Genomic DNA, 12,677 nt, shown 5'->3' on the forward strand with positions numbered 1-12,677 from the left:
AAATGAGGTATGGAGAAAGAAATTTCCTGGTACTTGACTTTGAGGTCGTTCTGTATAGTTTGCACCTACGTATGTTTTCATTGACTGTTCTGGCTTCATTTTCTACTAAGAATGTCATGAAACAGTAAAATCAATTTCTAATTAGATTTATTGACCGCAAGATATGTCGCAAAATTATGAGAATTTCTCCGGCGTGGAGACGAGAGAAATATATTGGATAATCAAAGTGGAATTGTGTGAGATCATTCCTAAAAGCGACAGCCTTTTCTAAAATTTAAAGCCAATCGAGCGAGGGTATACGACCCGTCATTATGTCTCAATTCACAGTATTGAAGAAAGCCTCCGCTGTGTCATTAGAGCCGACCGACCTCAAGGAAGGCTTATGAAAGCTCTCTTTGGTTCCTTTCAAACTCGAATCAAACAGTGTTCCAATGCCTCAGCGTGTTTCACCACCGGCTTTTCTCGCCTTTGTTCATCTCTTGTTAGGCTGTCAAGCTGACTCCCTTCTCTGTTGTTTCTTGCGAGAGAGAAATGACCGACGCTAACCCAGGACAACAAATCACAGACTAGAAAATGCTTCCAACAGAGAAGAATGAGGGGGGGAAAAGGGTGTGAATCAAATACGACAAGTTTAAATGTTAACACAGTTTGGGTTTCTACACGTTGGGGGTGTAATATAATTATCAAACTGTCTTCCATGGAGAGGAAAGAAACAAATGTAAACTTCAATTGGAAGACAGATATACATTGGGGCAAGAAGTTATCTTCGACAGACTAGAATATTTTGAGTACCTCGATAAAAAAAAATGCTTGAGGATTTTTTGTCTGCCTTTTTATTTGGTCTGCACGTGTTATAAAGCTTCATTATTATTATTGATTTTATTTTTGTGCTTGGTCAGCATTAGTCAAACACGATGTGCATATTTGGATGCGTTCCAACCCTTATTGATCCAGGCAAGGCGAGACAGCAGAGTAAACGAAAGAAAAACAAATACAAAATATCCTACGATGACAATTAACGTAGGCTGTCTGCAAATCAGACTACACTAATTATATGATTAAAACAACTACACAAGAGAGCACAATACCGTCGTGGATATTACATCATAAAGCACGTATTGATGAGATTCTCCGAATTTATTATAGAACAAGTTTCATTGCTGTTTGTGAGATGAGTTTTGAAGTTTTGAAATTCTGTCGTGACACCAGGGAAGAGACCTTGACTGTCAGTGCAGTCAAAAAAGTGGGTGGGAGAGCATGTAAAAGTCTTGTTTTTGTGCAGGGAGGTTTCATCTATTTTGTGTTTGAAGGGGGGAAAAAAGTTTCCAAACTTCTTCCCATTGCAGCATTAACACAGTTATCATGGAAATGATTTGTGTTGTGAGGCTTATGAGAAATGCAGCAGAGAGTCAGCAGCTGGTTTGCCCTCTGCCAGTGCTTCATCTTTCTGTCATGGAGCACATGGAGCACGTGGACGCATAGTAATTTAATTAGAAGCAGCCCGCCATTATCGACGGATGAGTGCAATGGCTCAGGACATCAAACAACTTTACAAGATGACTCACAAGACAAAAAAAAAAAAAAGACTTCACTGAAGACAGATGGGGATAATTGTCAAGAAGTGACAGCACAGTTGGGCCCAAGTGATGTCACTCGTTTCAATAATTTTTTTATTTTTTGGGTGGAGATGGTGGGGGCAGAGAGAAAAAAAGTACATTTTAACTTCCAGGAAGCGTAGGATCGAGAATGTAACTCTAGGAAAGTGAGATGGAGAAAAGGAAAGAAGGGGTGGTGATGGAAAGACACAGTTGAATGAGTAAAGTAAAAAGAGGAAAAAAAGGAAATAGAATATAAAGGATTAGCTGCTACAATTTCATGCTTGGCCTCTTTGTTAAATCCAAAATCTATATGGTATAAGAATACACTTGCATTAAATTGTTTGTATGACCCACTAGAGCTGACCCTTTAGGCTTTGCAGTCAACAGAAATTTTCAAAATGCCGCCCCTAAGATGATTAAAAATGGGTGAATTTCATCCATCCATCCATCCATCCATCCATCCATCCATCTTCTTCCGCTTATCCGGGGTCGGGTCGCGGGGGCAGCAGCTTTAGGAGGGACTCCCAGACTTCCCTCTCCCCAGCCACTTCATCCAGCTCATCCCGGGGGATCCCAAGGCGTTCCCAGGCCAGCTGAGAGACATAGTCTCTCCAGCGCGTCCTGGGTCGTCCCCGGGGTCTCCTACCGGTGGGACATGCCCGGAACACCTCCCCAGGGAGGCGTCCAGGAGGCATCCTGATAAGATGCCCGAGCCACCTCATCTGGCTCCTCTCAACGTGGAGGAGTAGCGACTCTACTCCGAGTCTCTCCCGGATGACCGAGCTTCTCACCCTATCTCTAAGGGAGAGCCCGGACATCCTGCGGAGAAAACTCATTTCGGCCGCTTGTATCCGAGATCTCGTTCTTTCGGTCACGACCCATAGCTCGTGACCATAGGTGAGGGTAGGAGCGTAAATCGACCGGTAAATTGAGAGCTTTGCCTTTTGGCTCAGCTCTCTCTTCACCACAACGGACCGGTACAGGGTCCGCATTACTGCCGACGCTGCACCGATCCGCCTGTCGATCTCACGCTCCATCCTCCCCTCACTCGTGAACAAGACTCCAAGATACTTGAACTCCTCCACTTGGGGCAGGATCTCATCCCCGATCCGGAGAGGGCATTCCACCCTTTTCCGATCGAGGACCATGGACTCGTATTTGGAGGTGCTGACCCTCATCCCGACCGCTTCACACTCGGCTGCGAACCGTTCCAGCGAGAGCTGAATTTCATTGCTTTATTATTTATTATTTTATTTATTTATACAGCCAGAGCAATATTAATGATGATACCATTTTTGGACAAGTAGGGCCACATAGAATACTTTATTGTAGAGAACATATACTATATAGTCAATATATTTAGTATATATTAAGTACAGTATTTGATTTGTTTTTGTGCCATAGTCCCCTAGTGACCAATCATGTACATGATTGATTGCGTGAGTTCCGAAACAAACGTCAACCCCTGAGGAGTTTGGATTAAACAAAGAAAGAATAGGAACCACAGTTGCACTACTTGTTAACCAATGCACTCATTCAAAGGTTCATTTCATTTTCATTTAAATGCCAAATGGAATGAAAAAATATTGATTAAATCATCATTAAGGCAGAGAGGGGAGGGCTGTTTTTTTCCTCTTTTTATCTGGGAATTGAGCTTCAGCCTTGGGTGACGAGATAATGTCACCATTTATATATGGAATGCATTTGAGCGAGAAAAGACAACAGTGGAAAAAAAATCCACCAACGTGTACTTTGATGGCGAGTGCCAACACGAGTGCACTGCAGGTTTCTGTGAGTGCGTCAGCCTTACCTCCTCGCCTGTTAAGCTTGGCATATCCAGGTGCATATCCATTTGAAAAGACAGATGAGCTGGAGAAGGCTGTGTGCGGCAAAGGGGAAGCCAGAGCCTCATCACATTTTGCTGTGAACAGAGAATAGATATCAACACCCAGGGAAACAACAATGGGGGAAGAAAAAAAAAAATAGAAGCCTTCAAAATTCAGGCAAGTATCTGTCCCAGTGTACATTATGGCTGATAAACAAGCTTTCAAGGAGCGAGTATGATAATGTGGAACAAAGTGCATTTTAAAAGCAGTTAAAAAGACTTCAGACTACTTTGTGTTTTATGGCTATTGAAGTGCATAATTTAGAATGCTAATCTGTTTTAAAAGAAACGCTCTTTCTATTCAAATGCACTTTGTAAACATTTTTTGGCTAAAGCCATATTACAATATCTTCAACACTTCCTGCATTGAAGTTTAAGCTTCAATACTGCTGTCTTGGCTTGAAGAAATATCTTCAAATGGTCTTGGCAGTTAACTAAGCAAAGAAACAATATCATCAATGACCTTGGATAATTCTAGTTTTTTACCGTATGAATGGTTGAGTTTAGTTGACTGTTTGTAAATAGAATGGCTCTTTGAAAGGAAGAAAAATCTCTTCATTGTGCCTTGAGAGGTTTTGTTATATTGCTGTTTGACTAATGCTGTTTTTGTAAGAATAATCCATCAAATGACAGACTATGAAAATAAATCATAACCATAACCATGACGATGTGACCTTCAATGCATATTCGATATATTTAGAACAATATTTCCCTCCTTTATTGAACCGAGGAAACATTTGATATTAGCCACATCTCATGGTCTACCACCAAACATACTGACTTAATTATTTACAAAACGCACATACACAGTCCAAAAGCCTGTCTCACTTTTTTTTGTATCTTTTGCAGTCTAACAGAAGGCCAAACATAAGATCAAAAAAGATTCTGTATTACTGTTAAGTTTGAGCAAAAACTGTTTCCAAGTCACCATGAAAGGAAGCTGCAATGTTTTTTTTCTCTTCTACAAGGACAGTAAGAGTCTTATCACGATGATCTAAACACACATAAAGCAACAAACACACTCATTTCTTCCACTACATTAGGTTTCACGCTGAGAGAAATGTGGTCTGCCAAAGCAAGTAGACGCAGTCCATAGCTCTCTGTCACGGCCCATCGTATTGTGTGCACCGGTGTGTGAGGGTCAGATTTAGAGGGGAGACTATTGTTTTGCATCGTGTGCATGTTTGTGACAGTGTGTTGAGGCCTTGGCTAGTTGGCTGCTTCGATATATTATGCATTGTCACATGAGCAGTCACAGAGTCCAAAAAATAAATAAATAAATAACCTGTAACCAGGTAATTCAAGTCAATAAAACCCACTGGAAACCAACTTGTATAAAAATTTCTCATGAAATTCAATCATCATAAACTATAAACGTACTCTCTGTCCCAAAGAAACAAAAATATGCAATCTTGTGAACGCTCAATGCTTTTACTCCGAGGGACCAATCTGTAGGATTCGCATCGTTCAATACTACACATAAAGAGACGCTGTGTAAATCTATAAAAGGAGACTTGGGGCAAGATAATGAATGACAAGGGGGAGGGTGTTAATGGAGATGAAGTGTAGTTTAAATGGATAAAAGGAACTGTGTGGAGAAGCATTAGTGTCAAAAAAGCCCATGAAAGCCATAGTCTATACAGTGGCCATTACCACCTCTTCAAATTAATATTGGCTTGTTTCTATTTGGAAGAAGAGGCGCTCTCTCTCTCTCTCTCTCTCTCTCAATACTTTTGCCATATTTGCCCAAAAATAAAAAATAAAAACTATGCACATTCAGTACCAATGATTTTGCAGAAAAGTTTCACTTCTGATGCATTTGTGACAACTTGATCATCCCTGAGATTTGCCAATGTCTCAAGTACAGAGAATAATTCAGTATGTTTAGGGCATGTTATGCGAGGTTTTTCCCAAGACAGCAACACAGGTATTTTTGTGCACCCAAAAAAAAAAAAAAAAGAAAACAAGGGCAGTAAGAAAAGCCAAACAGAGTCTGATAAAAACAGTGAAAGAACAGGGTGAGAGAGACAAGGAGAATGAGGGCATAAGCTGAGGGCAAATGGAAATGGCTGTCGACCAAAGTCTTATTGACACTTTGAGTCAGGTAAATAACTTGAAATGTGTGCAAAATAAGAAGTGGGAAATGTGTCACGCTGACTGCCAACATTTGAGAGCGGAGGCACAGAGGCTTTGGCTGTTCCTCAAATGAATTTACATTGGTGGAACATTTCTGGAGCTAAAGAGAGTTGGCTACAATGAAAATGTAATAGGGCTGCAAGCAACCTAAAATCACTTTGGCAAATCAACCAAATCTCAGCCACTGAACAAAATGTTGGCTTGGATGTGACTTTGCTAATCTCGCTGCCACGTTGACCTCTCTTCTAAATGTGTTTAACATCTCAGCGCCATGGTTCACAACTTTTATGCATAAATGCATAAACTAATGCATAATTCACAAATGACACATTGAGAACGTGTTAAACAAGCTTGCATGAATAATAGGGTCGGAACATTCAGTGTTCTTTTCCAGACCACCGACAATATTGCAATCTTTATTTAATGACGGAAGAACTCCACACACAATGCTTCGACTGTCTCTTGACGGAACAGACTGCAGAACTTTTGGGACCTGGGGGCTTTTTGTGGACTCTGGTCATGAACACAGTGAAGGATGTTAAAAGTACCAGCAGCTGCAAAGAGGTATGGACCGACTCTCTCAGTGTGGGCGACTAACTCCATCTGCATTTTCTGCTCTCTGGTGGAGCTGGAAGAAGTCTGTTTTCCATTTGCTTTCATTTATTTATTTATAATATATTTTAATCACAACCACTGGAGCAGATTCAGCGGTCTTTCACAAAATTGTGATTCGCCCTAATACTCTCCCCTCCAATGGCCTACTTTTTTTCTGTTATATCCATGAACTAGTCCATCTCTCTTATTGTATTCCAATCTCAAACAGAGGTGCATGACATGATGGGAATTTTCAGAAACAGACTTCAGAGGATTTATAGGTAGAAGTAATTTAGTGTAAAAGTGGCGTTTTCAAAAATCGGGCAAATGAAAGCTGATGTGAAGCTTTTTTGAACTTTTTTTTCACTAGCCTGCAAATGGGCAAAGGGACACTTGCTAATTAGCAAGCGGCCACATATGCAAGCTGACCTGTACACCTGGAGCAGCACGACAGCAACTCCCAAGTGGTTTCAAAGACAGGATTGGACAGCAGGCTGACACACAGAATGAACAGATGTTCCATCAGATGCAACTCAGAATCAAACAAGACTCACTCGACTGGTCTCAGTTTTGACAGTCATCAAATAAGTACTTCTATTGGGGTCATAATGTTATGTGCCTCTCATTGTGTATTGCGTGGTAGTGTTATATTATGAATATCAGCCCACATGGATCCATCAGCAGGAGGTGGAAGGCACAGACCATCCAATTTCAAATCATGCACTACAGCCAGTGGTAGCCAAAATGACAATTTATCTCAATGATAAGGTGCCAAAACTTTTCTAAATTTGAAATGAGTTTCGTGAAAATGCAATATTGAAGTCACCGGGAAAATGTATTTGCACTACGTGTAACACAAGAGTTTCAGCTGGATGTTTTTCAAACTGGCTCTCAGACAAATAACCGCTAACTCTTTGCCTCTCTCTATTTGTAGATGCATGGTGTACAAGTGGAATCCATCTCCGAATGCCTAAGGCTGTAGAAGTGTGTGCATTATTATATTCTCTATCTATTTCTCTCATACATCGTTAACACCTCTCCATATATCACCTTTTATGATCTCTTCCATCATTTCTTAGAAGATGCATGGAAGAAGATACGTGTTCAGATGCTACTCATTTACTCAGCGTAAACACACGAGCTGTGATTTTCTTATTATATATAGCAGCTGGGTCTATTCTGGTTTTATGGGATACTTGTGATAACTCTGACATCCTCAGGTAGGAGTCCTCTGGCATTTTTTTGGGGGGGATCTAACAGTTTTGGAAAGGCACAGTGCCCGTAGGGACAAATGAATTCATGTACCTTCCAATGACAAGGTGATTTCAAAGGGACAGTGGGTAAGAGGGAAGTTAAACTAAAAGCATTAGAAATGATGAGATGTATTTAAATATCATGTTCAAAGTCAACAACTGTACAAATATGAATGCAGACAGAAATAGTTTTAATTAGCATAAGAAAGTTGGCCGAGAGTTGAGCAGTTCTAGATGTTTATAGGGTTTATGGCCAATCATATTACAGCTTCTCTGTGTCAAACAGCGACAGAATGTCTGCCTGATGCCAAGTAGACATCATTAAAAGGCCTTTTTTCAACATTCTGAACCAAGAAGATTTTTTTTTCCTTCATTTACATCGATTTAATTAATTAAAATTGTATCAGCTTTTTTTTTTTTTTATCTTCCCGTTTGACCCATTGACTGAGCTTCAGGTCACATCAGTTACAGCAGCATGATTCAGTAAGGCTTCAGCCGAGACTAAATCTTCTCAGAGGAGCATGAATCATAAGCCTCCAGCTCTGACATTTATACTTCCTTGGAGGGAGAAATCATCTGCGTTTGTGAGTATCAGCATACATGTATTTTATACATGCAGAGCACCAAGAATCGAAGAAAAAAAATGTTTTTGTTGAATGCAATTCTTTTTTTTTTTCCAGTGGAATTCTTCCAATGTGCCGAACCAATGGACTCAGTATGAATCGTGCAGGAGTATCCTGGACCCGTCACAAAGCCCAGCTTTCATTTAATTTGCACTGATTATCTGCATGCAATTAGCTCTTGATTTACTAGTGCTTCAGCTCATCTAGCAATCAGTCACTGGGACCATCTTCTAGTCTTTGTGTGTGAGGGGGTTCAAAATATTAGCACTCAGAAATATGCAAGAAAAGACAGATTTTGATTAAAGATAAATAATTTCAAAAAAAATATATGGTTACTACATTTATTTTTACTTGAATTATCCTCCAAGCCGGGATAATGGAATTTGTGGGAAGGTTGTCACTTTGACTTGAAGTGGATTATTAATAATTCCCCGTGGTTAATTTAGTGTGAATCACTTTTATTCCATATGCAATTAAAATACTATTCAAGTGTCTACCATACTGGGAGTTCAGGCATTATGCTTAGTGGGTATATACTGATGGTGTTAAGGGACTCCAATGCCTTGTTGATTTCTGATTGATGTCATTCTGCCAATCAGTTGGACACCTTATTGTCAAAACAATTTTTGACGTATTTAATTCCAAGTATTAAAATTGTGCAGCGTACAGGTTGTTAACAAATAATAGGCTGCAGTGGCTATTTATCTTCTTCCCTGTATCCACTAATTGGGTAGAGCGTTGTATACCTACTATATGCTGCAAGTGGTAGTTACGCAATGCCTGCATAGACTCACAAAAATATTGTGGATCCTATGCGGTATTTAAATTTGACGTTTAACACTCTGGCATCAATGAATGCTAGCATGAGCGAAAACAAGCATTTGTATTCATGACTTGATGCTGAGGTCGTAGGTGATTGGAAGCATACCCTGGACTGGTCACCAGCCAAGCGAAGGTCAACTTTTTTAATTTAATCCGATTCTATATATAAATATGCACTACATGCAATTTAAATCAGTTGAGTATTTTCTGCATCTACATCCAAAGCTGTTGATATTAAAATGGTCTTTGCTACACGAGAAATACGAGCAAAAACAAGCAGTGACTCAGATTTTCATACTCTTTGTATGTTATGCAAAAATTCATTTGCAGGATTTTACATGCATACCATCTTTTAATAGAGCAACCGAATCAGGAAGGGGGGACAATAAAACACACCAGAATGGCGCATAATAAAAAGGCCCAGGGAGTTTATGTTTTCCTCATCGAGACTGCACCGCACTGCGGGTCGGTCACGGAGCGATCCGTGAATCACTAGTTGTTGCAGGACTCTGGACGGGCTTTAGTCATTTCCCCTGTAGACGTCAGGAAGAAATCATGAGCCTCCATCTCTCTCCCTCGTTCAACGCTCATAAAGATGATTTGCTGCCAATCTGGCAACAGAAGCCCATAATATCACTCCCTCCACTGCCCTCCAACCCCTTCGTCAGCCCTAAACTCTGTCATGCTGAGAGACAATATGTTCTGAATGGCAGTCCGAAGCCAATGTGGTGAGGAGGATGACAGGGATAGGCTCAAAGACAAATTAAAATGACTAATTAGGTGGATAGTATGAGAAGATTCTAGCCATAGGCATCATCCTTCCGTCTCTAACCCAACTAACTTTAAGTTAAAGTTGGTCTAGTCTTTGGATTGGGTCAGATGGCAAAATTAACATGGAGGAGCAGCCAACTTTGTCATGAGCCTATATGATCCTGCCTGAGGGTTATACGCGGAAGGAAGCTCAACGCAGCCAGTCTTCATTTGCAAAAAAAAAAAGAAAAAGGAAATCGAGCACAGCCTTTCCAACAAAATAGATGCAAACACCTAAATGTTTGCATTTGAACTCAGTCAATGATGCATAATAAAGCACTCATCGAATAAGCACACACAAACTGTACGAATGATTTTGCTTAAGGAAGTCCAGAAGTAATTAGAGGTGAACTCTATTTGCTAAAGATCCACAGCAGGCTGACAAATTAGGGGTCTCTCTTGCAGCAACACAAGGGTTTCCACGGGTTAATGAGAATCATGATACGTGTATTTTGTGTGTGTGTGCATCTATATAGTGGAAGACTAATGGGAACACAAGCTGTGCTAAAGCTCTGCAGTGACTGGGGTTCGCTGACGGGGATTTAGCATTGTTCTCCAATTCAGTAATACCTGGCGGCGTGTGCAGGAATTAGAATTGCTCGTGGCCCAGCAATACCAAATGAGGCTTACGGCGGTTCGATTTGTTTGTGTTGTGGCAATAAGCACTTAGCATGTTTGCTTCTCACGTATTAACTAATGTTTCGGGAAGCAAAGCGGTGTTAACATCGGCTGCCTCTGGATTATGGCGCTTCCTGCCAATGCAGAGAATTAGAAAATGGCTCAGCTGGTTACATCTTGCTTCTCTGTTACCACTGATGCTCTGTTGTTGTCACCTCTAAAAATGACTTGGAATGTTTCTTTGTCAACCCTTGATGCCAAATCTGAGTGTGGCATTTTCTTGATATTTCCCACTTTCGCCCACTTGCTGCAAACTATCAACAATCCAGTCCAATTCTATAACTACATCCATCCATCTTTGGAGAAATATTTTCCGAAATAGGAAATGAAGAGAATCAATTTTGTAGTTGGAAACACTTTAAAGAAACATACTGTAATAGTAAGTAACATGATGACCAGAGATGGAAAAAAATGGAACATAAGATTCCAGTAATCATATGAAACAAATGGAATTGGAGTGTTAGCATATCAATAAAATTATAGAGATGGAAGGAGATATATTGGAATACATTTAAATTGCCATCAGGCTTCAACTTGACACCTAACTGAGCCTGAATATTAGCAACTGTGATCAAGCAGTGCATGATTAATTGCCCAGATGACTGAAAGGGCACAGTCGATGTTTATCTTCATGACGTGCTCAAAGTTTGACATTTGTCCAAGGCGTAATACACTCATCACTTACACTTCTTCAACACAATACTTTGAGATGGCCACTATGTATTCCTCGCTAATACTGTGCAGCCCAATCTATGTCGCTCATATTCATGCTACATTTAACAAATACAAGTAATTAAAGCTGGAGTCATGATTGATGTTTATAAGTAATTGAGGAAAAGCAACTGTCAATTGTGATCCATAATGATTTGTTGTCTTCCGCATGCAACGGTATTTTGATCAATAAGATGAGCCGATTTTGTATCGTCACACATTTTACAGACTATTTTTGACTCATGGTAGTACGGGACAAAGTGCATCCCTTTAGAACATCGGATGAATACTTAAACGTAAAAAAAAAAAATTGTTTTTGTGTAACAGCAATTAAAAAAAATAAAATTAAAAATAAGTGAGTGATTCAGTGCCATGCCAATTGGAGACCTTTTATTGCCAAATTAATATAACAATAAGGAAAGTAAAAATTGAAATAATATAACAAAATGAAGTTGAAGTAATGCACTAAAAGGCTCAGTGCCCGTTTGCCAAATTTAATAAACTGAAGAAATCCAGTTACAGTGCAGATTTGTGAAGCAAACATTCATCTTTAGCAACCTGTGTGGGGAATTGTACATAAGGTTAAAGTGCAAACATTTCTTTTTCCTCATTTTCTTGTTCGTCATACCATACAACATGTAGGCTACTGGCTATTCAGAACATGATGTGTCTGTGCTGTTGTAAAATGAAGAATGAAGAGAAAATAAGGAGCGCACATTTTTAGCAAGTGAATGGAAGGAGTGACAAAGGCACTGTGCAGCAGATGTAGACTCTTGGGAGCCTTTGGCAACACACTGTTCTCTGATACAATACACAAAAAAAGTGGCTGAAAGAGGCCAGGAGAAAAGAATTATATAATTTAGGTTTGAAATGGTGTTACACTTTTGAGCTGGTGTTTTTTCCCCCCCTCTAGCTCTAATCAAATGCAATATAAATGCACCATATGCAAGAAAATGTCCCTTAACATTTTCATCTTCCTGTCCTGTACTTTAACGCAATATACTCTATGTCATTATGAACCCATATAGACGTGCAGACTGCAAATGTGCTTTGGGAAAAGCATAACAATGAATGGCCCCCGGCGGAAAGCAATTCATTAAATTGCATGTGGGCGTTTGGGTTAGGAAAATGAATGGATTAAATAGAGAACTAATGTTTCGTTTCCATTGGGGAGCGCAACAAAAAAAAAAGATAATCTGCTGTACATACACGGCGATATGAAGTGACATTTGCTCTTGCCTGAAGTATGCTAGATGAGAAATAAAAATATTTAACGCTGTATGAAAGTTTTGAATTTACCCTATGTGAACACTTAATTTACTTGGTTGCTGGCTGACTTGCTCAACTGTGGTTGGAGGAGTGGATTGACTTCCAACAGGAGTGTGTGTGACCAGCATGATGAGGAGGAGCCAGGCTGTTGTGGTTCTTATAATCAGGTGCACCTTATATATGGACCCATATTGAGCCACTACAGCAGGCGTGACCAAAGTCCGGCCCGCGGGCCAAATGTCTATCTTATATATGGACAAAGTTTTAAAATGGGCCATTCATTGAAGGTGCGTCTTAT

At 40.0% G+C, this 12,677-nt stretch overlaps 1 protein-coding gene across 2 annotated transcripts in view; it reads right to left on the bottom strand.

The window, feature by feature from the left end:
- Positions 1-12,677, bottom strand: part of cntnap2a (contactin associated protein 2a) — a 134,304-nt gene that overhangs the window by 78,907 nt on the left and 42,720 nt on the right. For both annotated transcript variants that reach the window (XM_049748648.2, XM_049748647.2), the window contains exon 2: positions 3,409-3,519. In XM_049748648.2, the coding sequence (XP_049604605.1) occupies positions 3,409-3,519 (111 nt within the window). The remainder of the gene's footprint in view (positions 1-3,408; positions 3,520-12,677) is intronic.

Source organism: Syngnathus scovelli, chromosome 18 (assembly GCF_024217435.2).
Source record: "Syngnathus scovelli strain Florida chromosome 18, RoL_Ssco_1.2, whole genome shotgun sequence".
Lineage (NCBI taxonomy): Eukaryota > Metazoa > Chordata > Actinopteri > Syngnathiformes > Syngnathidae > Syngnathus > Syngnathus scovelli.